General features: G+C 46.1%; 1 protein-coding gene across 4 annotated transcripts in view; it reads right to left on the reverse strand.

Moving 5' to 3' along the window:
- Positions 1–14,427, reverse strand: part of C11H1orf159 (chromosome 11 C1orf159 homolog) — a 30,503-nt gene extending 16,076 nt beyond the window's left edge. For all 4 annotated transcript variants that reach the window (XM_075327135.1, XM_075327137.1, XM_075327134.1 and 1 more), the window contains exons 1-6: positions 14,212–14,427; positions 10,253–10,321; positions 9,030–9,143; positions 6,440–6,561; positions 6,288–6,357; positions 2,225–2,294 (exon numbers count right to left, since the gene is read on the reverse strand). In XM_075327135.1, coding sequence (XP_075183250.1) covers positions 2,225–2,294; positions 6,288–6,356 — 139 coding nt within the window. In that variant the 5' untranslated portion in view covers position 6,357; positions 6,440–6,561; positions 9,030–9,143; positions 10,253–10,321; positions 14,212–14,427. The remainder of the gene's footprint in view (positions 1–2,224; positions 2,295–6,287; positions 6,358–6,439; positions 6,562–9,029; positions 9,144–10,252; positions 10,322–14,211) is intronic.
- Between the last annotated feature and the right edge of the window lie 12,158 nt (positions 14,428–26,585).

The following is a 26,585-nucleotide window of genomic DNA, read 5'->3' on the forward strand; positions in this document are numbered from 1 at the left end:
GAGTAGCGGGGGGACAGGTGGATTAGTCGGGCAGCATAGTTTAGAATAGATTGTAGGGGTGCGAGACTGTTAGAAGGGAGGCCACAGAGCAGGAGGTTGCAATAGTCCAGGCAGGAGATAAGGGCATGCACTAGGGTTCTTGCAGCTTCTTGGCCATGACCAATTAATCAAAGTGTCAGTATTTAGCACAGCAGACGTGAGACTGGTTCTTGACCAGTGTAGCATTTAGATGCGATGAGTGCCCTCAGAAAATTTGCAGCTTTGTACTCCAGCAAGACCGATGCAGCATGAGAACGCAATACGCCGGCCTTGATGAACCAGGAACCTATGGGTACAATTCATTAATATTGGCATTTTAATGAATAGTGTCCAGGAATAAAGTGCGCCAAAGTCATTAGGAGGAAAGAGCCTTTTAAGAATTTGGCTCATCTTTCATCTGCCGTGCGCCACTCCCCAAAATGTGCTCCAGGAGTAACTTATTCTAAAAATGTGAATATTAAGAATCTCTACATCAACCGCAAAACACAACCCCTTCCAGATGAGAGCTGCCTAATTGTCAATAGGTTAGAGAAGCTGGCAAAAAAACAAAACCCACAAATCAAAACACCACCACACAAATTTTGCAATAGTTTTACATCAAATATCTGGTGAAAACTGGAGGAGTCGAGTTCTTTAATGTGAGCCATAAGGCACCAAAAATGTTCTGGATTATTGGGCAGCCATTAAAGTGTAAAAAAAAAACAAAAAACTAGAATTGAAAAAACAAAAAACCCCAACATTAAGAAACTTTTGGTAAACAAATACCTCTGTGATTAAATATCCATCTTGTGTTAGAGTTTGTGAAATTGTAGTGAAATGCCGCGATTCTAAAGGTTTCTGATGTCAGATTACAAAAAACAGTGAGATTTAGGTTTCGGTGTTAAAATATTGTGTTTCTAGGTTTTTGTTTTTTTTCTCCTGCATACGCCCAACATACCGAGCAGAATCCCAGCCCATTCCTTAGTCAGCGAGCCCTCGAGATTAGGTCACTTAATACGGTCTTGTGCTCAGGAGGGATTTCGGGCGTGATCCGCACTGAGGACAGATGATATAAGGACGACGTTCTGGCATGTGAAGAACTGGCCTCAGCCTTTACAGCGCACATTTATATTCTGCAATTCCGAGAATTTAATTTTAAAACCCAATATCGGGGTCCTCCTGTTACTCCTCAACGAGTAGCTAACTATTTGTACTCGCTATCATCATAACGAGTCCTGTCTAATACTCGCGTATTCGTTCCAAATAGCGTGTGCAATGCAAGTCAACGGGGAGAAACCTCGCAATGTAAGGAGTAACCTGAATGCCGCACTATTAGCTACTCGCACGAATAGTGCGGCATTCGGGTTACCTGTTACATTGCAAGAATCCCCCATTGACTTGCATTGCATGCTGTTTGCAATGAACACATGCATATTAGACAGTACTCGTCAACAGTATAGCGAGTACAAATAGATAGGTACTCGCTCAACTGTAGTGTACAACAAGTGGCAAATCTTAAAAAGGGAGGGGGGTGGGGTCATCCTGAATAATAAAAATATTCCTGCATTCCTCCAAAACCAGTAAGGTGCAAATCCAGACATTAGCACATGTGCTTGCCAGGCAACTGCGCTGCCCCCACCCAAGCCAGGCAACTGCGCTGCCCCCATCCAAGCCAGGCAACTGCGCTGCCCCCATCCAAGCCAGGCAACTGCGCTGCCCCCATCCAAGCCAGGCAACTGCGCTGCCCCCATCCAAGCCAGGCATCTGCGCTGCCCCCATCCAAGCCAGGCAACTGCGCTGCCCCCATCCAAGCCAGGCAACTGCGCTGCCCCCATCCAAGCCAGGCAACTGCGCTGCCCCCATCCAAGCCAGGCAACTGCGCTGCCCCCATCCAAACCAGGCAACTGCGCTGCCCCCCATCCAAACCAGGCAACTGCGCTGCCCCCCATCCAAACCAGGCAACTGCGCTGCCCCCCATCCAAAATGTATATACGAGGCTACATCGGGATGGGATGGTTTTACCCATGTGACACGCAGAAGGAAATCCCAATATTAGCCACGTTTACATTAGTATTGTAACCTTCTGTTGAGGTGAACGCACATCACACATGACATGGCTGCTGAACTTATGTAACAACCCATCATTAACACCACCGCAATTATCAGGAAGCACACTGTGGATGGCAGCCAACGTGCGCACAATTACCTGCACTGCATCTCTGATCCGCCGGGCAGGAGTCGTTTAAGATTAACCTCTCACTACAGCAGTCCGAGACCTGACGTAAGAATATGGAGAAAAAAAATGGGGTTAAATAGTGAACGTTGCGATGCAGAGTCTTGTGTAGAAGCTATTAGGGAACAATGAAAACCAACAGTGTGTCCTGCATCTAACCAAGAATATCTCTGGTGTCCTGGCTTATGGGGAGGGGGAAAGCATTTTATACAATGAGTTTGCTTGATATAAAAAAACCATGGCTTCTTTCTTCCAAAAGCACAACGTAGACAGAGCCGTCGTCTGGTAAAGCAGCCTAACATTTCCCTCAAGTGGACAGAGCCAAAAGACCAGACATGGCACAAGGACGTGAGCAGAAAGGATCCACGTGGTTATAGTCACAATCAAAGTACATTGGCGCACAGTGGTCCCAAAGAGGACAGTCCCGATTGGGACACAGATGCCATCAAGCTCTCTAGGAATACTGCTGCCTGTAGGAACCAGTTATGAAGCACAGTTGGTCTTTTGAGAATATACACATTGCGTCAAAATAGTTTTTGGGGACACATCACAGTATAACCCAAGTCCATTAAACCCAAGTAAGGATGCAGAAGAGATTGTGAACAAAATCAAAGTGACAAGAGCAATGGCGGGAACAGCAAGATGAGCCTCAAGGAACGGTTTTACAGCTGGTGAAAGACAACACCTCTCCTGAGGCTTCTCTAATTTCCTTGTGATAAACCCTAAGGTCCAGGTGCACAGGTGGTCCTTGTCCTCCCAGATGGTAGACCATATGTAACATAAGGTTTGCGGTGTCTGCAGAACATGGAGCAGATACCGGGACACAAGGAAAGAGGGTCGTAGAAGGAAGGGTAGGTGGCATCTGCTCCTTTGAGAGGAGGAACATTAAAAGCACTGCCAGAGCCCTTCAAGATTACATCCACCAACTACTTGTTTCTGACCTTTGGTCATGCACACAAACCATGATGGTGGCTGGAGGGCAGAGGTCCTGTTATTGGAGCTGGTGCTCACAGCCTGGCTTCCCTGCAGCTCAATTGCCATTAACCAGGGAACACCAGAATGGTCAATTCTAAGGCCGTTCCTGGAGGACGCTGGCACTGAGGTCATAGATGTTTCTCCAGTGCCACCAAGTAGAACCTCAGGAGCTCGCTTACGTCTTGATCCAGGTCTCGGAGGAGATCCTGGACACCATCTGCCTTCTGATCAGAAATGTTCCCAGGCTATATTGGGGCTGTAAACGTTACAGAGACAAACAGCAGTGGGGAAGGGGAATTATTCGGGGCGATTTGGAGTCACCGTTCAGTTGGTTGGATATTTTGGTTTCCATTGACCATTAAGTCGTTTTATTCCAGATCTGATGTGGATTTTATTGTCCTTTTTCACAGCAGTGAGGTTGTGTCTGTATTTGCTTTTCTCAAGGCTGGTCCTGTTTTATTCCTGTACAATGTGGTTTCGCACAGCCATTCGCACTTTTACATGTACACGCTTATGTAAACCACACTCCAGAGAAGGACCTTGCCAAAGTGAAGCTGCGCTTCTGGTTAGATTATATAAGGAAAGCCTATTGTTAGTAACCGGCTAATAAATATGTATTACTACGACTACTCCCTCGACACCTTGGGGGATGTCCTGAAGACAAAAGAATTGCACATGGAGGAGAATGGACATATTGTTCGGTCACAGAAGCCTGGAGGCTTGGTCTCCACGTGGCAGAACATTTCAGCTGCAGATCTGGCAACAAGTCATGTTTCACCTTACTGTATAACATACAGTAGGGTGCGAATATCCACACAGGAACGCACGTGCTCCGAATGCCATTGAGATTTTACCCCAGTACACGTGGCTGGGTTTTCGATTGGATGTACATGATGCCAGAATAGGACTCCATGCCGTCTAGATAATAGTCAGACCTTTTCCCACTATAAGCCCCATCACTTAGGATTCTTTAGTAAGACCCCACCTGCCATGATTCCTCCCATCTTTACCTTAATTCTCCTCTGCAGTTATAAAGCAGAGATTCATTGAATAATATAGAAACTGGACATTCCTACCTTAGGCCACGTGCACACATTGAGCACGTGGTCACTATTTTACAGCAATATTTGTAAGCCAAAATCAGAAGTGAGAAATGCAGATGTGGTGCTTGAGTTTCTATTACACTTTTCCTCTGAGCAATCCACTCCTAATATTTTACAAATACTGATTCAAAATGCTGACCAAAAGCTGAACGTGGCCTTACGGGTGGGGTGTGTCCTCGACTGTATAAACCAAGCACATAGCCCTATAGAGGGATGTGCCCTTAAAGTGATCCAATGGCCGCTTCTGTTCTGCAGAAAGTGATATGTAATCAAATATGCCAACTTGTTTACTCGGTGCACCCCAGGTGTGGCCAAGTGCCTTAAAGGGAACCTGTCACAATGTTCATAATACTTACCTAATGGTTGGTGCAGAGCAGACTGGTCGGATAGGAGTCTCCGTTCTCCAGGTCCAACGCCTCCTCTTTCCGCCATCTTTATCCTCCTTCTGAAGCCTGGGTGCATGACACGTTCGATGTCATCTACACTAGCCGACATTGAGGTCTCGTTTATGCGCACTACAATACCTTGATCTGCCCAGATCAGAGTGCGCCTGCGCAGGACCTCAATGTCGGCTAGTGTAGACGACATTGAACGCGTCATGCACCCAGGCTTCAGAAGGACGACAAAGATGGCGGAAAGGGGAGGTGTGGGACCTGGAGAACGGAGACTCCTATCCGACCAGTCTGCTCTGCACCAACCATTAGGTAAGTATTATGAACAGTCTGTGACCGGTTCCCTTTAAGGGACCACTCCACCTACCGGTTTTGCATGTCCCCCCCACCATCTGCATTAGTGATGGATGGAAATTGTTCGCCTGAGCTTTATCTGCAGATGATATTGCCCTTTCCAGGCAAGCATGGTCAATCACCAATGAAGGAGGCAAAGACATGCCAAACCAGCATCGAGCCTATTGATCACACCATGGGTGCACCAAGGACACCAATTCCCATATATAATGAAATGCGCTTTTTTTAGAAAATGACGGCAGAGATTAGAATACTAAAAAGAGGAATTATACTCAGACTTTGCCTTTTAGAGGCCATACTGTGTTTGAGCTGACACTCCCTTTAATGATTTATAGTGCATCCTCACGACAGGTCATACACATCTGATATACAGATCCCACACCAAACTCCAGAATGGGTAGCTAATGTCATCCAGGTTGAGAATCAATCCCATCCTGCATCAGATAACGTGTTGACTATCAATTAGTAGATGGATAGGCGCTGACTCTTCAATCAGGGGTGAGGTCCTAGTGGTGGGACCCTGACCACTACAGTGGTAGAATGGCATCCTCTATTCCACCTGGTCTGCAAAGTCATGACTGGAAGGAGTTGATTGAGGCGTCTGGTCGCACATGTATAGAGATGAGCTGATGCTGTGGAAGTTCAGGTCGGCGGGGGTTAGCCGAACTTTAAGATTGGATTTGGGTCCAAATCGAATGGAAATCACTGATTGGCAGTTCGGGTCTCTGCGTACATACAGCCAGGCATAAACAGATCACTTCCGAGACATGGTGGACAAAGTTTTTTGTTTGGTGCACACTACATCTGGTCACGCTGTTACCTCCAGTGCGAGCCGAACACTGCAAGCGCCTCATACTTGGCTGAGCACCGAGCGTACCCGAGCTCAAGCAAGTGGTCTTCATCCCTAAGGCACCCAAACTCTGGTTTTTAATACAAGCCCAACCACCAAACCTCAGGTTCACTCATCTCTACACGTGTCCTCCGCTACAGCGCTAATAAAGATGGCTTTGCGCAGCGCTCCAGTGTCATACGCTTCGAAAGACATGGTAGGGTGTGTGCAGACACCTCATGCAACTCCTCCTGGCACCAAAGAACGCAAGTGGCAGAACGTACACTGATCACCGATGGTTTTATAGTGGACAGCACAGACTGGCACCATCCTAGAGAGTGGATCATACATATATTGAATATACACACAGCGATCATACATACCAAGGAGTTTGGGTCTCCCACAGAATCCATGATAAACCTACTGAGGATGAGGAGGCAGGTCACGGCCATTCTAAAACGAAGAAACTGGGGTCAAAACCGTGCAGGCTAGGGATTATACACATGACGGCATCTTATACGTCTCATCTACTCACCTTGGAATTATCCAGAAACTTTTCTACCCATGCATTTTCCCACCGGCTGATTTCTCGGGCGGGTTGCTGTGTAACCAGGGACGTTATCTCGCAGTGTCTGGATGCGTTTCACATGCAAGGACCTGGCATTAAAAGAAAAATCAATGTGCTTTTTGCCGATGTGGTACAGCTGATAAAGCGTGGAAATCACGGTGGCACGCCGTCTGCGAGTGGCAGGAGATGGGTCGCCCGAATAGTGATTGTGGAGGACGCAACGCCACACCGCGATCATGCAGCGACAACCTCACAGGGATCTGTTTTATCTCCCCCCCCCCCCCCAGACAGGATGATCAAACAAAATTAATATTTGATTGCTAAAGTGCGGAGAAAGCAGCAAGACCGGGGAAAGTTTGCTACGATTAGGAGACAAAGCGATCTGTAATATATGGAGCAGGAGTCCCAAAAATGCAGGTGTTCATACTGCCCCCTGGAGGAGGAGTTATGTAGTGCACGACTTCTGTTTAGAAGGGTGACCTTAATGCTAGGAGTTTACATTCATTATGACCCTGTCCACGGCGTCTCCAGCGGTTTGCAGGGTTGTACCCGTTTGGAAGCATAGACGTTCTTTAGTACCGTATTAAGGGTCTATTAACAGTAGAGGTATATACATTAGGCTAGAAGTCCATAAAAGTAGAAAACCACGGCATACACCGTTCCAAGATCCAGAAAGTGCTTTTATTTCTTCATATAACGTGCAGGTAAAATGGCAGGCAGAAGAGCTGGGTGCAGGACCCCCCTAGGACGACAGCCGTTTCGCACCTTGTGTGCGTCTACGGGTCCAAAAGGGCCATCGTCCTTGGGACTCTTCTTCCCGCACGTTATATGGAATAAAAGCACTTTCTGGATCTTGACCGGTGTATGCCGTGGTTTCCTACTTTATGGACTTCTGTTCTGGATATCTCCTCTCCTTTCATCGTCCACCCATTACCATTTCTTCTAAAAGGAGGACTGAGGCTGTTCCAAGGCATTCAGTGTATGGTATTGCACGGTTCAGTGCGGAACCGCTTCTGTTTATTACATATACATTCGGTTACATTCACACTTGCATTTTGCATCAGTCACAACCCGTCGCCTTGAGGAATTACGCTATCCTGCAAATATTTTGCAGGAATCTGTTATTCTTTCCCCCCATAGACTTGTATTTACGACGGATTGCGACTGATGGACTTGCGACGCACAATGTAACTTTTTTTAGGAGCGGCAAAATAAAACAAACAAAAAAACAAAAAAAAAACGCACTCTGCAGGATTCCGTCGCAATCTGTCAAGAGCTATCGTGGCTGTCTATGGTGCTAGATTCTGCCGTAATCAGTCACACGATGGAATCCAGTGATGGATTCCATCATGCTCTACTGAGCATGCCCAGCATGTCTGGCACACCCATTGGGCTGTCCCAAACAAACGGATCCTTCAAAAACAGATGCATAGCGGATGTAACGGACGCGATGGATCAGTTTTTCCTGTGAACGGAATCCTGTTAAATAACATCCGTTGCGTCAGTTCACATCTAAAAAAGCGACAGATCCGTTGTTGCGTCGCAACGACTGGCCTGACATTTAAAACGATGTGTGAATGTAGCCTTAGAAGGACTTGCCCCTATACAGCGCCAACACCAACCATTTTTTTGTCCAGCACAAATGCAATCTTAGAGATCCAAAAAGCAGATTGTGCGCCATCTTATAGCGAGATATTCGAGGTGTCCACCTTGTATGCATCGCTCAGAGGAGGACACCTTCACACTGCTGTCCCTCCGAATTCACATTCTCTTTAGTAATGGCTGAATTCGGACATTCTAGTTTCACGGTCCAAGGACGAATTGGGATTTTCTGATGGGACAGGTCTCCTGACCAGAACAATAGTCTCACATATGCAGAGGGGGGTGTAGAGTTTGGGTCAGGAGACACAGGGTCTGTACTCCGACGTCTGAATACAGTCCAAGTGATTATAGCAGTGTCTGCGTCACTTATCGGTGACCAATGTCTCCCGCCGATTCATAGGTGACAATGTTTAACCCTCCCAATCAGGGGCAGAAAAAAAAATAAATAACTAATGCCCCCTTTATATAGGTAGGCTGAGTCCCTTTACCTCTTGGGCCCATTAACAGCGGCATGTCCGCCTCCGCTCCCCATGGTGATAGCCTAATTCTGGTCAGTGAATGTCAATGTGCCCATGACTGGAGAGCAGTGTCTTCCTCCTGTGGCGATGCAAGAGTTCTCCGCTGGAAAACACCATGTCTGTGCCGACGATCAGGGTTCAGGCCACTGATTACTTTAGCACTATTCTCCCTGCAGAGAACATTGGCAACTCTGCAAGCATAAATTGGCATGCTGCAACTCGGAAAGCCACGCCAAGCACAGGGGCAAGGAGAATTCTATAAATCCATCCACTGCACAACGCAGAGTTTTAGACGCAAAAAACCCACCCAAGACACTGGACGCCGATTGTGGGCACGTACCCTTGAAGTTTGGACAAGGTTTCAAATAATTTTTCCAAAATGGTTTGCTGCCCCTTATAAATCAGAACATTGAAAAACAGAAATGCCGAGAGGTCACCTTTATGAAATCACAAATTCTGATGTCAGAGTCGGAAACTGCACTGGTTATGATGGTCCTGTTGCAGCGGCGGCATCAACGGTGGTCACTGAGGAATGGTCATAGCTGTCTCATCTAGTAGAGAAAGGGAACAAAATATAAAATCATAAAAGTAAAAACCACATACAAAAATAGTATACAACACACAAAGGGGAAGTCACCAATCCTGCCCTGAGGAGTTACAGGAATTGCCATTGAGTTCATTTGGCAAATATGGCAGGACAAGCTCCCGAACAACAAACATCCAGAAGCCTTGAGAAAATTCACTTACCGGTAATGGGTTTTTCCAGGGCGACAACAGTGCCACTGCTGGTGGCTACGGGAAAAATCATAATTACTTACCGGTAATAGGTTTTTCCAGAGCCTCGACAGCACCACCACCATGCGTTACATAATACTAAGTAATTAAAAAGCTTTATAATGGAAGCGTATCAGCGTCTGTGCAACGAGATCGGCTTCATCGGAGGTCAAAGAGGTCCTCCCGGCATGAAGTTGAGCAAAGCGTGAAGATGGATGGATATGTGAAAACTACATGAAACTTCTGGGGCTTCCCGCAGTCGAACCATCAGAAATCAGCCATAATGATGTGAGGTGCTACTTCACTCGGGACACACCAGACACACCCACCCTTGTCCGCTGGACGCTTGTGGTATTGCAGCAGAGAACAATTCAGTCAGCTTTTGTAGAGAACCTTGATGACATATGAAGTTTTACACGGCTACATCCCTTACCTTTAAAAGGGTTATTGCCATCTTTGAAGGGGGTCCGACGACTCTGCTTGGCCATCTTCAGCAGTGTCGTGAATGGAGTGGAGGTGCCCCGGTCAGATGAAGCTGTGCAGAGCTTAGTTCTCAGGACCAATGAGGGTCCCAGCAGGTAGAAGCGCCACAATATCACCTATCCCTTCCATTTTTTAGAAAGGTATCCCCTTAGTCACAGTGTGAAGATTGTACGAGACTGCTGGGACCTCCCCTGCCTAAATGGAGGGGTGGTCAGGACTCTGTCCATTCATTCTCTATGGGACTGCTGGACACAGCCACACAGTGGTCGGACCACCATCGATCAGCAAATTAAATTGTAAAGATACCAATAATCCTTCAAGTATCGTTCTGTGATTGAGGCAAATTAAAAAACGAAATAAATCTGAAGCCATAATAAGAAAGCCACTGATTTTGCAGCGTTACCTGGAGTAAAGCCCTCGGTGGTGGACACGAGATGTGTGCCGGGAAGTCCTGTCACTGTGCACTTCCTTCCTGCAAGACGTGAGAAAAATCAGCCCGGTTTATGCCGAGGAGTCATCTGCATCTGACTACGAGGCTTTACAGTCAGCGGAGGTTTCTGGCATTGAGCACACGTAAGGGCGGGTGGTCGGCCCACCCTGTCCGCAGCGCTGCCATCACATACACCATAGTCACAATGAGGAACGAGTCGCAGGGAACGTTTCCTCATTTTACTTCCAGGAGATACTCGTTATAGACTGAAACCAAAGATTTTAAAAAGTGACAAAGGAAACGAAGCCATATCGGTGGTCACCTATGAAATGGATCCTTCACCACCCTCAAAAAGTATCAATGGCTATGATCAATATGATGGCACTTCCCGATGTGACTGGTGCTGCACACATCTACGTGACCCCGTTCTCAGGTGAAGCGGCTCGTCAGGTGAGACTACACGTGGGACACGTGTATCCCATAAGGAACAATTATATTAATGGGAACTGTGCTGTTTACATCTCCTCCTCAAATTGCAGGACGGATTTCATGGACCATCGTTTTCACTGCTGGAGACAATTTATGCTTTTGCAAAAAGCAGAACCCCACACGGTGGCAGGTCAGAGAAACAGGGTAGATGCTACGTGGCCGGTATGGTGCCCACTATGGAAAAGGGTAGAATGTGCACCAGAATCTGGAATAAGGCACAAGCCATAATACTGTACCATTCAGGAAAGCCCACAGGTCTCCGTGCAGGACGCCGCCGATCCCCAGACCCACGACGCCGCCGATCCCCAGACCCATGACGCCAACGAAGTGGCCACATGTTCTAGGTCAAAACCGGCAGGAAACGAGGCCAAAGTAAGGAGATATTCACACATTGGGGTTTTTCTGTTGCTGCTTTTTAAAGGCAAATTAAAAGCTTTTTACAGTACCAGGAATCTCAGGTACACGAGGGCTTATTTCTCCCGATTGAATTAGAAAACTGCAGCATTGAAAGTTTCAGAATTTTTGCGCTATAGAAAGCAACAAGGAAGTGTAAAAAAATCAAACCATGTGTTTTTTTGGTAAATGAAACTACCTTTATTAAAACATGTACTGTAAATATAGTCTCTACAAAAAAAAAAAAAAAAAGGGGGTACAACGGAAAGCAAAGCAGTAAGGCTGCACGGCAGGCAGAGAAGGGGGCCACCGATGCAATATCACACAGCGAGGGGGCCACCAGGACTACACACCACACAACGAAAGGGGTCACCTGTGTAATGTTACACAGCAAACGGGGCCACCAACACTCACTACACACAGCGAGGGGGCCACCTGTGTAATGCTACACAACAAAAGGGGGCCACCAGGACTGCACACCACACAGCGAGGGGGCCACCTGTGTAATGCTACACAACAAAAGGGGGCCACCAGGACTGCACACCACACCGCGAGGAGGGCCACCAGTGTAACGTGCTGCACTCACTCCACAGCGAAGAGGGGCCACCAGCACTCACTCCACACAGCAAGATGGGGACCAGCAGTGTAACGCGCTGCACACCAAAAGGGGGACCAGCAGTGTAACGCGCTGCACACCAAAAGGGGGACCAGCAGTGTAACGCGCTGCACACCAAAAGGGGGACCAGCAGTGTAACGCGCTGCACACCAAAAGGGGGACCAGCAGTGTAACGCGCTGCACACCAAAAGGGGGACCAGCAGTGTAACGCGCTGCACACCAAAAGGGGGACCAGCAGTGTAACGCGCTGCACACCAAAAGGGGGACCAGAAGTGTAACGCGCTGCACACCAAAAGGGGGACCAGAAGTGTAACGCGCTGCACACCAAAAGGGGGACCAGAAGTGTAACGCGCTGCACACCAAAAGGGGGACCAGAAGTGTAACGCGCTGCACACCAAAAGGGGGACCAGAAGTGTAACGCGCTGCACACCAAAAGGGGGACCAGAAGTGTAACGCGCTGCACACCAAAAGGGGGACCAGAAGTGTAACGCGCTGCACACCAAAAGGGGGACCAGAAGTGTAACGCGCTGCACACCAAAAGGGGGACCAGAAGTGTAACGCGCTGCACACCAAAAGGGGGACCAGAAGTGTAACGCGCTGCACACCAAAAGGGGGACCAGAAGTGTAACGCGCTGCACACCAAAAGGGGGACCAGAAGTGTAACGCGCTGCACACCAAAAGGGGGACCAGAAGTGTAACGCGCTGCACACCAAAAGGGGGACCAGAAGTGTAACGCGCTGCACACCAAAAGGGGGACCAGAAGTGTAACGCTCTGCACACCAAAAGGGGGACCAGAAGTGTAACGCTCTGCACACCAAAAGGGGGACCAGAAGTGTAACGCTCTGCACACCAAAAGGGGGACCAGAAGTGTAACGCTCTGCACACCAAAAGGGGGACCAGAAGTGTAACGCTCTGCACACCAAAAGGGGGACCAGAAGTGTAACGCTCTGCACACCAAAAGGGGGACCAGAAGTGTAACGCTCTGCACACCAAAAGGGGGACCAGAAGTGTAACGCTCTGCACACCAAAAGGGGGACCAGAAGTGTAACGCTCTGCACACCAAAAGGGGGACCAGAAGTGTAACGCTCTGCACACCAAAAGGGGGACCAGAAGTGTAACGCTCTGCACACCAAAAGGGGGACCAGAAGTGTAACGCTCTGCACACCAAAAGGGGGACCAGAAGTGTAACGCTCTGCACACCAAAAGGGGGACCAGAAGTGTAACGCTCTGCACACCAAAAGGGGGACCAGAAGTGTAACGCTCTGCACACCAAAAGGGGGACCAGAAGTGTAACGCTCTGCACACCAAAAGGGGGACCAGAAGTGTAACGCTCTGCACACCAAAAGGGGGACCAGAAGTGTAACGCTCTGCACACCAAAAGGGGGACCAGAAGTGTAACGCTCTGCACACCAAAAGGGGGACCAGAAGTGTAACGCTCTGCACACCAAAAGGGGGACCAGAAGTGTAACGCTCTGCACACCAAAAGGGGGACCAGAAGTGTAACGCTCTGCACACCAAAAGGGGGACCAGAAGTGTAACGCTCTGCACACCAAAAGGGGGACCAGAAGTGTAACGCTCTGCACACCAAAAGGGGGACCAGAAGTGTAACGCTCTGCACACCAAAAGGGGGACCAGAAGTGTAACGCTCTGCACACCAAAAGGGGGACCAGAAGTGTAACGCTCTGCACACCAAAAGGGGGACCAGAAGTGTAACGCTCTGCACACCAAAAGGGGGACCAGAAGTGTAACGCTCTGCACACCAAAAGGGGGACCAGAAGTGTAACGCTCTGCACACCAAAAGGGGGACCAGAAGTGTAACGCTCTGCACACCAAAAGGGGGACCAGAAGTGTAACGCTCTGCACACCAAAAGGGGGACCAGAAGTGTAATGCTCTGCACACCAAAAGGGGGACCAGAAGTGTAATGCTCTGCACACCAAAAGGGGGACCAGAAGTGTAATGCTCTGCACACCAAAAGGGGGACCAGAAGTGTAATGCTCTGCACACCAAAAGGGGGACCAGAAGTGCAATGCTATACAGTGAGGGAGCCACAAGGACTGCGATGCACACCACACAGCAAACGGGGGGCCACCAGTGCAACACCACAATGCACCATTTCAGCCTCAGGTGACATTACAAGCGTCACAAGTGATTTTATCTATTTAGTGTATTATAGCTGCCATTATCTGACCGGGGATATTATTGAACTGCACCGTCCGTAATAAAACCTGAACGATTTTTGCCTACACAAAACAGTATGTATATTTATATGTGTGAACGCGCCCATGTCCAGTCTGTTACTAATAAAGTTTTATTGATACGGAACTTCCAGCCACTAATTACCCCAGAGCCATACACTGATTAATGGAGAAGACAGACGGGAAAAAACCCGCACAAAACACTCGCTGCCGCCGCCCGGCATCTTCTGTCTCTTACCTCCGCAATGAGCAGTCACTCCTCACACCTGAAAGCTCAGTTCCATCTTCGCACGCTTCCTCCTCCTGGGACTTGTAGTCTCGCCAGCACCAGACCTCATCAACCGGCAACGTCAAACACAAGCTGGAAGAACTACGCTTCCCAGAGTCCTGCGCGGCCCCTTCGCCTCACCTGTGTGTGTGGGCGCGCCAGGTAACAAAGCCGCTTTTATTCCCTTCTCCGCCTTTGTAGAGAGAATGGGCGAACGTGCCCAGAGGGATGACGGGAATTGTAGTTTCAATTTATATCTGGAAGGCTTTTGCAGCTGCAGAGTAGAACTCGAATTCCCGTCGAGCATTGCGCAAAGAAGAGCGAAATTACTAGTCGGCGCGCACGATAATGTCGTTGCTAAGAAACCACGACGCTTTCTTTCCGCTGAAAAACGTGGTTGTAAAATAAAAAGAGCAGACAGTGAAATATATGAGCTGAGCATCAATTAAAACATGAATATGCGCAAATATAATAATATATTTTTATATATAGCGCCAACATATACTGCAGCCCTTTACAATTCAGAGTGGACATGTGCAGACAATATGAGACCATACAGAATAAGTGCTTATATTGTATGGTCCGGCCATCAATGTAATAAATAGGGGATTCTGCATGAACTGGTCACCATCCAGTGTGTAAGTATAGATAGAGAGGGCTATTAAGTGGATTAAGGGGGTAAACAGATGATAAACAGGCCCAGATGTGGAAAAAAATATTGTAAGGGCAAATCGAGACTAGTTAGATGTAACATGATCTAAAGAAATGCGTTTGAGGGCGCTCTTAAAACTGTGGGTATTGGGAATTTAGTGAACTGTCCTGGGTAGTGCATTCCAGAGAATTTGTGCAGCTCGAGAGAAGTTTTAAAGACAGGAGTGGGAGGTATAGATGGTAGAGGATGACAGAGCGTCAGTTCTGAAGTGGCAGAAATGAGTTTGGATCTAAATCCCATTGACATCTGTGCAGAGATCTAAACATTGCTGTGGGAGGAGAGGAGAGGAGAGGAGAGGAGAAGAGAAGAGAAGAGAAGAGAAGAGATCTTCACATACAGCTCTGGCAAAAATGAAGGGACCACTGCAAAATTGTCATTTTTTTCTGATTTTTCTCTTTTATATTTTTGAGTAAAATGCAAATTGTTCTTTTATTCTATGAACTACAGACATCTCCGAATTTCCAAGCAATAAATTTTGTATTTATTTTCTGAAAATGATAAATGGTCAAAATAACAAAACAATGCAGATAATGCAAAGAAAACAAGTTCCTAATCATTTCGAAACAACAATACTAATAATGTTTTCCCTCAGGAAGAGTTCAGAAAGCAATATTTTGTGGAATAATCATGATTATTAACCACATCTTTCATGCGTCTTGGCTGCTTTCCACCAGTCTGTCACACTGCTTTTGGGTGACCGTATGCCACTCCTGGTGCAAAAATGTAAGCAGTTCTTCTTTGTTTGATGACTTGTGACTATACATCTTCTCTCTTGATTATATTCCAGAGGTTTTCAATAGGGTTCAGGTCTGGAGTTTGGGCTGGCCATGACAGGGTTTTGATGTGGTGGTCCTTCATCCACACATTGATTGACCTAGCAGTGTGGCATGGTGCATTGTCCTGCTGGAAAAACCAGTCCTCAGAGTTGGGAAACATTGCCTGAGCAGAAGGAAACAACTGTTTTTCCAGGATAACCTTGTATGCGGCTTTATTCATACGTCCTTCGCAAAGTTTATTCTGCTCAATTCCAGCCTTGCTGAAGCATCCCCAGATCATCACTGATTCTGCACCAAATTTCACAGTGGGTGCAAAACACTGTGGCTTGTCGCCTCTCCAGGTCTCCGTCTAACCATTAAGGCCACTTTACACACAGAGATAAATCTGCGGCAGATCTGTGGTTGCAGTGAAATTGTGGGCAATCAGTGCCAGGTTTGTGGCTGTGTACAAATGGAACAATATGTCCATGATTTCACTGCAACCACAGATCTGCCAAAGATTTATCTCTGTGTGTGTAAAGTGGCCTTTAGACGATCAGGTGTTGGGCAAAGCTGAAAATTAGACTCATTAGAGAAGATTACCTTACTCCAGTCCTCTATGGTCCAATCCTTATGGTCTTTGGCAAACTTCAGCCTGGCTCTCCTTTGCTTCTCATTGATGAAAGGCTTTTTTCTAGCTTTACATGACTTGAGCCCTGCCTCTAGGAGCCTGTTACGAACTGTTCTTGCCGTGCACTTCACCCCAGCTACCATTTGCCATTCCTTTTGTAGGTCACTTGATGTCATCCTGTGGTTGCTGAGTTACTTTCGAATAAGATGACGGTCATCCCGGTCAGTGGAGAGTCGCTTTCGCTCTCTGCCGGTCTGTACTCTGGTGGAAATCAACTGACACTGGAATGGATAATGGCTGTCACATGGAGAGAAGCTGATTTTTATATAACTGTGCAGTGGTCTCTTAATTTTTGCCAGAGCTGTATATAATGTGTGTATTTTGTATGCATGCTGTGGTTTTTATTGATACCATTTTGGGGTTCATACAACGTATTGATAATTTTTCATAGCATTTTTGACAGGAGGTGCTTTGACTCGATGATTTTTTTTCTTTTAGTTTTCTTTAAGTTTCCCACGTGGGTTAAAGGGAACCTGTCACCTGCTCACCTCCAGGGCGGTCCAATACAATCCAGTCCGATGGGTGTTGCTGCTCTTGCGTCTTTCATCTTGTGCGATCACTGTCCTCTTTCTTGCTTTGTGTGGATGACGCATCCTATGCCATGCACACAGTGCCCTCCATTGCGCTCCTGTGCATGCGCACTTTGACCTTCCCGGCTGAGAACAGAGCAAAGTGTTGTAATGCACATGCATGGGCGTTCTTTGAAATTTCCTCGTGCCTGCGCTTTACAGTATTTTGCTCTGCCCTCTGCAGGGAAGATCAAAGTGCGCCTGAGCAGGACCGCAATGGAGGCCTCTGTATGAATGACATAGGATGTGTCATACACACGAAGCAAGGAGGATGGCGATCGCACAACTTGGAGGAGGCGCCGGACCGGAGAGCAGTGACGCCCATCGGACTGGACCATATCGGACAGCCCCGAGGTGAGTAGGTGACAGGTTCTTTTATATATGCTTATAGGCAGGCTTATACGGTATATCCTAGGTCATATGCAAAGGATTTTTAACAATCCACATTTGACTTTTAGGATCGCTACTTCCAATAGGTGGCGCTGTGCTAGAGTTTGTCTCCATTCCTGGAGAGACAATTTGAAGGTTCTTTTTAAGTATTTTTAGATTTTATTCAGCAGCAACATATATTTTAGTGTTTTATTTCTTTATTACCCGGGCTTGTACTTGACATATATAATCCTTTTATGTTTCCTCAACCATGAAGAGATGCTTCACCAATGGTGAAAACCTGCACAGAAAACTCGCGTCCACGCAAGAGAGATTGACCTGCTGCGTGTTGGAAAAAGGCATTGTATGTGAGTTTACGCAGCGTAAAAAAGAAGCGCAGTGAGCCGGAGATTTCTATAAATCCCCTCCACTTACATTTACATTTATAAGACCCTGCGTTATTGATGATACTAAAATATGCAGCGTCAAAAGCTCATTGTGGGATCGTAGCCTAAGAGTAGAGGCTCTGAGGTGACCCCACCCAGGTCTCGGAGCGATGATACGGCCAAATATTCACACAGGCAGTTCCTCTCATTGTGTTACTTGTGGAATGTAAAATATGAAGGCACGGGGTCAAAGGGGGGCAGCCCTGGGATCGATCACTAATCTGGGCCGCACATGGCCTGACAGCAGCTTCATCATGTGTCACCGACAAGAAGTAATCATCTTAGCATTTGTTCCATGTGGATGTAACATCATTTTATGTTTCTTCTTTTCGGCAGGAGAAGCGATGAACTCCTCCTTGTATATAGATTAATGTTAAAGACTAATTGACAGATGACAGAAAACGGGTGGAGGAAGTACGCAAAATGGTGAAGAAGTGTGCGATATTGATCCGTGTTTCTGATCAAATTCCGCAATGAAATTCTAGGCGTCCTTGAAAGAAAAATCGGACAACACTCAATTGCTTCGTGGTATCAGCTAGGTTGGCTGAGGCCCTGCCAACGAAGAAATAATAATTTTCTGTTGGCTGAGGCCCCTCTTTTTCTAGTCACATGGGTATAACATCAGCACAGGTCCTTCTAGCCACTTAGTAAAATGATTCTATAATAGAAGTAGTATAAATAACAGGGTGAGGAGGACAGGAGGGGGGCGAGGCCTCATCCAAAAGAAAAATAATGTTGCTTTCTGGTATCAGCTATGTTGGCTGAGGCCCTGCCCCTTCTGGTCACATGGGTATGACATCAGCACAGGTCCTTCTAGCCATTTACTAAAATGATTCTATAATAGAAGTAGTATAAATAACAGGGTGAGGAGGATAAGAGGGGGGCGAGGCCTCAGCCAAAAGAAAAATAATGTTGCTTTCTGGTATCAGCTATGTTGGCTGAGGCCCTGTCCCTTCTGGTCACATGGGTATGACGTCAGCACAGGTCCTTCTAGCCACTTAGTAAAATGATTTTATAATAGAAGTAGTATAAATAACAGGGTAAGGAGGACAGGAGGGGGGCGGGGCCTCAGCCAAAAGAAAAATAATGTTGCTTTCTGGTATCAGCTATGTTGGCTGAGGCCCTGCCCCTTCTGGTCACATGTGTATGACATCAGCACAGGTCCTTCTAGCCACTTAGTAAAATGATTCTATAATAGAAGTAGTATAAATAACAGGGTGAGAAGGACAGGAGGGGGGCGGGGCCTCAGTCAAAATAAAAATAATGTTACTTCCTGGTATCAGCAATGTTGGCTGAGGCCCCATCCCTTCTGGTCAGATGGGTATGACATCTGCACAGGTCCTTCTAGCCACTTAGTAAAATGATTCTATAATAGAATTAGCAAAAATAACAGATAGGGGGAGGACGGCCAGGCAGGGGGGCGGGAATCACTATCAAAACCCACCCCAGCTACCAGCTGCTTCCGATCAAAAAGCTGCTCATTTTACAAACTTTACTTTCTTGTGTTTCAAAACCTATACATCCTAGCTGACAACTAAAGGTATGTATAGAATCAGTATGAGAGTGCCAGTATAGCACTGGCTTTAGGTTATATAAGAAAATCCTGCTGATTGGTGCGCTTTAACATTTTGCCTTCTCAATGTCAGTCTGCACAGTAACAGCCTTCAGAAAAAGTTTGCTTTTTTGCATAATGTTCACAGCAATCCCATCAGTCATTTGTGCACTTTTTTTTGCACTTTCACTATTGCTGGGTCTTAGCACACATGGAAAGTTACAGCTTCTCTCCATGTGCCGTTCGGTCGTCTCTGTAGACTTCCCATTATGATAACATGCCATTAGTGTATCCTTATCCCAATTAACTCTTTTATTTGCTCGTGTCCTATCGTGGCCTGTATGAACAAATACGGGAGGGGTCAATGAGTAACGGCAAAAACAGACACTCCTATTCACAGCAGCTAATGCAAACCACGCTCTTAATTTCGGCCTTGGCCAAGTGCCGAGTTCCAGTTCAGGCAACACATAAAGTCAACTTCTTGCAGCAAATCACCAATGTAAGTCATTGATCTTATGGTCTGTGCATGCATTGTGCAGGCCCAACCAGTATCCTCCATCAGATTGGATTCCCAAATTATACCTTCTGAGCACCTTACTTTAAAGCTATTAAACATTTTGGGGGCTTTGTTTTATTACTTAAATGCATCTATTTTGGGCTAAAAAAAATAACATTTTTGTAATGGAATTTCAATTATATCTCAGGTGTTTTATTTGAAATGAATAATGCCTGCAGAGCTGAAATCCATGAAGATTCGGTCACTATCCGAATATTTCTGAACCTAACTGTAAGTCACTGGTCGGTTCTATACGAAAAAGTGTTATCCCCACAATAAGTCCAGTGGGCTTATTCAAAGAGGTGTCCCACAATAGCCATGAGCAGTCCTACCTCTAAAATGTGACTTCCCACAATTACTATGAGCCCAGTGGGTGATACATCTCCTAAAAGGTGTTTTCCCACAATTACTATGAGTCCAGTGGGTGATACATCTCCTAAAAGGTGTTTTCCCACGATTACTATGAGTCCAGTGGGCGGTCCTACCCTAAAAGGTGTTTTCCCATTATTACTATGAGTCCAGTGGGCGGTCCTACCCTAAAAGGTGTTTTCCCATGATTACTATGAGTCCAGTGGGCGGTCCTACCCTAAAAGGTGTTTTTCCACAATTACTATGAGTCCAGTGGGCGGTCCATCCCTTAAAAAGTGTTTTCCCACAATTACTATGAGTCCAGTGGGCGGTCCATCCCTAAAAGGTGTTTTCCCACAATTACTATGAGTCCAGTGGGCAGTCCTACTCCTAAAAGGTGTTTTTCCACAATTACTATGAGTCCAGTGGGCGGTCCATCCCTTAAAAAGTGTTTTCCCACAATTACTATGAGCCCAGTGGGTGATACATCTCCTAAAAGGTGTTTTCCCACAATTACTATGAGTCCAGTGGGTGATACATCTCCTAAAAGGTGTTTTCCCACGATTACTATGAGTCCAGTGGGCGGTCCTACCCTAAAAGGTGTTTTTCCACAATTACTATGAGTCCAGTGGGCGGTCCATCCCTTAAAAAGTGTTTTCCCACAATTACTATGAGTCCAGTGGGCGGTCCATCCCTAAAAGGTGTTTTCCCACAATTACTATGAGTCCAGTGGGCAGTCCTACTCCTAAAAGGTGTTTTCCCACGATTACTATGAGTCCAGTGGGCGGTCCTACCCTAAAAGGTGTTTTCCCATGATTACTATGAGTCCAGTGGGCGGTCCTACCCTAAAAGGTGTTTTTCCACAATTACTATGAGTCCAGTGGGCGGTCCATCCCTTAAAAAGTGTTTTCCCACAATTACTATGAGTCCAGTGGGCGGCCCATCCCTAAAAGGTGTTTTCCCACAATTACTATGAGTCCAGTGGGCAGTCCTACTCCTAAAAGGTGTTTTCCCACAATTGCTATGAGTCATGTGAGCCGTCCATCCCTAAAAGGTGTTTTCCCACAATTACTATGAGTCCAGTGGGCGGTCCATTACCAAAAGGTGTTTTCCCACAATTTCTATGAGTCCAATGGGTGATCCATCACCTAAAAGGTGGTTTCCCACAATTACTATGAGTCCAGTGGGCGGTCCTACCCTAAAAGGTGTTTTTCCATAATTACTATGAGTCCAGTGGGCGATCTTACAAATAAAAGGTGTATTCCCACAATTACTATGAGTCCAGTGGGCGGTCTATCCCCTAAAAGGTGTCTTCCCACAATTACTATGGGTCCAGTGGCTGGTCCTACCCCAAAAAGGTGTTTTGCCACAATTACTATGAATCATGTGGGTGGTCCTACTCCTAAAAGGTGTTTTCCGATAACTACTATGAGTCCAGTGGGCTGTCCAACCCAAGAGATGTTTTCCAACAATTATAATGAGTCTAGTGGGTGGTCCTACCCCTAAAAGGTGTTTTCCCACAATTACTATGAGTCCAATGGGTGATCCATCCCCTAAAAGGTGTTTTCCCACAATTACTATGAGTCATGTGGGCGGTCCTACTACTAAAAGGCATTGTCCCGCAATTATTATGAATCATGTAGGCGGTTCAGATCCTAAAAGGAGCTTTCCCGCAATTATTGAGTGACGTGGGCAGTCCTACTACTAAAAGGAGCATTCCCGCAATTACTATGAGTCATGTGGGCGGTCCTACAGAAAAAGGTGTTGTTCCACAATTACTATGAGTCCAGTGGGCGGTCCATCCCCTAAAAGGTGTCCAGTGGGTGGTCATACTCTGTGAGTACCAGCTCTGTATGAACAGTCATAGAGGGAAGGCTGTCAATCACTAAATACGATTGTCTCCGGTGTGGGTAATTATAGATGGAGCAGGGATTTACATGGATGAAATAAATGTTCAGCTGATTCTTATCCCACAAAGCTTTATATCAATCAGCTCCCCTTGTTCTGCCCTATAATATGCATTTAGCATGACACAGAGGCTAAGCTTGTGTTGTTTGTGTAAATTACGGCTTGTCTTATGTAAATGAAGGCACGTAGTCGTGAAGATGAGTCAGTCTGTGCTAATAGCACATAAATGTAAAAACATACAGAGGATGTGATGAAACACATCAGATAAGAAGGTGAGCTATGCTGGACTTTAGTAACTACTATTGTAAATTAATATCAGAAGACACAACACAGAGACGTCAGCTCTTCCGTCCAGAATATAATGTACTGCAAGAAAGCTTTATCATCAAGGGAGTGGATTGTGCAGAAATAGATCGTAAAATCTGCTATTATAACATGTTGTACCGCACTAGTATCTTAAAGAGGATTTGTAGTCTTAAAAAGGATGTCAACAGATTTCACAACACAAATAGGTGAAGAGTTCAGGATCCAATAGAATTGTCTCCCATGTCTGTTATGAAAACAGTGGATCTATCCAGGTGTTTCAAGGCTAAATCCATGAACACCTTTATATCTTTTATCTGTTGCTGCATTCCAGGAAAAAAAAATCAGCGTTTTATATCATGTGCAAATTAAGTGCTTTTGGCATGATAAAGCACTTAATGGGCTTCTGTTTGTCAAGGTTATTTTCCCGACAAGCGGTAGACTCTTTAGCTTGATTGATAGGTCACTGTCTGATTTTGCTGCCTGACTTCACACACATAGTGAACTATCAATCAAGCTAAAAGGCCTGGTGCTGGGCAGGGAAACAATCTTGGGAGGTAGAGGCTTAAGACGTGCTCTCTTATGTCCAGAGCACTTAAAGCTTAATTTACATATTAATTAAAAAACACATTTGTCAGGAATGCAGCAACAGATAGAAGATATACAGTCAGGGCCAGAAATATTTGGACAGTGACACAAGTTTTGTAATTTTAGCTGTTTACAAAAACATGTTCAGAAATACAATTATATATATAATATGGGCTGAAAGTGCACACTCCCAGCTGCAATATGAGAGTTTTCATATCCAAATCGGAGAAAGGGTTTAGGAATCATAGCTCTGTAATGCATAGCCTCCTCTTTTTAAAGGGACCAAAAGTAATTGGACAAGGGACTCTAAGGGCTGCAATTAACTCTGAAGGCGTCTCCCTCGTTAACCTGTAATCAATGAAGTAGTTAAAAGGTCTGGGGTTGATTACAGGTGTGTGGTTTTGCATTTGGAAGCTGTTGCTGTGACCAGACAACATGTGATCTAAGGAACTCTCAATTGAGGTGAAGCAGAACATCCTGAGGCTGAAAAAAAGAAAAAATCCATCAGAGAGATAGCAGACATGCTTGGAGTAGCAAAATCAACAGTCGGGTACATTCTGAGAAAAAAGGAATTGACTGGTGAGCTTGGGAACTCAAAAAGTCCTGGGCGTCCACGGATGACAACAGTGGTGGATGATCGCCGCATACTTTCTTTGGTGAAGAAGAACCCGTTCACAACATCAACTGAAGTCCAGAACACTCTCAGTGAAGTAGGTGTATCTGTCTCTAAGTCAACAGTAAAGAGAAGACTCCATGAAAGTAAATACAAAGGGTTCACATCTAGATGCAAACCATTCATCAATTCCAAAAATAGACAGGCCAGAGTTAAATTTGCTGAAAAACACCTCATGAAGCCAGCTCAGTTCTGGAAAAGTATTCTATGGACAGATGAGACAAAGATCAACCTGTACCAGAATGATGGGAAGAAAAAAAGTTTGGAGAAGAAAGGGAACGGCACATGATCCAAGGCACACCACATCCTCTGTAAAACATGGTGGAGGCAACGTGATGGCATGGGCATGCATGGCTTTCAATGGCACTGGGTCACTTGTGTTTATTGATGACATAACAGCAGACAAGAGTAGCCGGATGAATTCTGAAGTGTACCGGGATATACTTTCAGCCCAGATTCAGCCAAATGCCGCAAAGTTGATCGGACGGCACTCCATAGTACAGATGGACAATGACCCCAAGCATACAGCCAAAGCTACCCAGGAGTTCATGAGTGCAAAAAAGTGGAACATTCTGCAATGGCCAAGTCAATCACCAGATCTTAACCCAATTGAGCATGCATTTCACTTGCTCAAATCCAGACTTAAGACGGAAAGACCCACAAACAAGCAAGACCTGAAGGCTGCGGCTGTAAAGGCCTGGCAAAGCATTAAGAAGGAGGAAACCCAGCGTTTGGTGATGTCCATGGGTTCCAGACTTAAGGCAGTGATTGCCTCCAAAGGATTCGCAACAAAATATTGTAAATAAAAATATTTTGTTTGGGTTTGGTTTATTTGTCCAATTACTTTTGACCTCCTAAAATGTGGAGTGTTTGTAAAGAAATGTGACAATTCCTACAATTTCTATCAGATATTTTTGTTCAAACCTTCAAATTAAACGTTACAATCTGCACTTGAATTCTGTTGTAGAGGTTTCATTTCAAATCCAATGTGGTGGCATGCAGAGCCCAACTCGCGAGAATTGTGTCACTGTCCAAATATTTCTGGACCTAACTGTAAAGGGGTTGAATAATTTGGTTTTCAAAGATGTTCATTTACATATATGCAATTTTTTTTATAGGGGTGATATTTTTGACTGATTTATTTTGCAAATTAAACCACTTTCAAATAATTGTATATGTTTCCAATAAAACAAACCCTGTGCTCCTTTTTATTCTTCCCGTACTTTTCACTAATATGGGTTTTGTAGGAGATATGACTTCAGGACCAGACTACACTTAGTTTATTTGTAGTCTGTTACCATGGAGATATAGAATTTCATAGTTGCTTTAGATACAAAATAACAGGAGATTTAAATAAATAAATATATATATATATATATATATATATATATGTTTGCAAAGTTGTTACATTTTAGATGCAATCTAATATATAATGATGAGGGGGTGTGGGTGTGTGTGTGTGAGTATGTATGTGTGTGAGTATGTATGTGTGTGTATTTATGTGTGTGTGTGTGTGAGTATGTATGTGTGTGTGTCCGTATGTATGTGTGTACGTATGTATGTGTGTGTGTATGTCCACTAAAGGAATTCACACCGTTGCATTTACAATCATGAAATTTTGCACAGACGCCTCAATTGACTTGGGGAACGTCATAGATTATATTTTGAGGAGGAAATGTAACCCCGCGCTTTACAGTTATCCGCCTAAACATCTGCTTACATTAAAGTCAATGGAGCTGGGAACACATCTGTTATTATAGATTCCTATTATGGACAGAGAAAGAGACACACACACACACACACACACACACACACACAAAGAGACACACACACACACACACACACAGAAAGAGACACACACAGAAACTATTTGGATGTTTGAGGTAATATATTGGCTGTTTAGACAGTAAGGCCGGCGTCACATGGTACGATCTACCGTGCGATCGCACAAGCGATTGTACCCTCCCCCGTCTTTTGTGCGTCACGGGCAATTCATTGCCCATGTCGCACAAAGTCGTTAAACCCCGTTACACGTACTTACCCCCCGGACGACGTCGCTGTGGGCGGCGAACATCCTCTACCTGAAGGGGGAGAGACATTCAGTGTCACAGCGACGTCACACAGCCGCCGGCCAATAGAAGCGGAGGGGCGGAGATGAGCGGGACGTAACATCCCGCCCACCTCCTTCCTTCCTCATTGCCGGCGGGACACAGGTAAGCTGTGTTCGTCATTCCCGGGGTGTCACACGGAGCGATGTGTGCTACCTCGGGAACGATGTACAACCGGAGCACAGAAGTAGGACCGATATTTTGAAAATGAACGACGTGTCAACGAGCAACGATAAGGTATTTTTGCTCATTCACAGTCGTTCGGAGGTGTCACACGGTACGACATCTCTAACGATGCCGAATGTGCGTCACGGAATCCGTGACCCCGCCGACAGATTGCACGATATATCGTACTGTGTGACGCAGGTGTACCGCCCCGGGCTCGGCTGCGCCCGGCCTCGCTGGCTCGAGCGTCTCCGGATCCGGGGGCCCTGTGGTCACTTCGATCTGAACGGGGCTGGCGGTTTAGGGGATGTTGGTGTACGGCCAGAGCCATGGTTAAGTTCGTGACGCCACCCTCGGGTTGTGGTGAAGGTGGACACCACCGCTGCAGTTACGGGGCACCCGGGGGAGATGTTGCGCAGCCAGATGTTAAGCCCTCCATGAGTAGGGATGGTGGCCCTGGGACCCGTTGGGGGAGTAGTTGGGCGGTTCAGGGAGGTGCGCGGCCGGAGGGCACTGATGTACTCACGATTAGTAACACACACAAGTCTTTGGTAAACCAAGATGATGGTGGTTGGTGCCCGCAGCAGGCTGCAGTCTGGTC

This window comes from Anomaloglossus baeobatrachus, chromosome 11 (genome assembly GCF_048569485.1).
Source record: "Anomaloglossus baeobatrachus isolate aAnoBae1 chromosome 11, aAnoBae1.hap1, whole genome shotgun sequence".
Lineage (NCBI taxonomy): Eukaryota > Metazoa > Chordata > Amphibia > Anura > Aromobatidae > Anomaloglossus > Anomaloglossus baeobatrachus.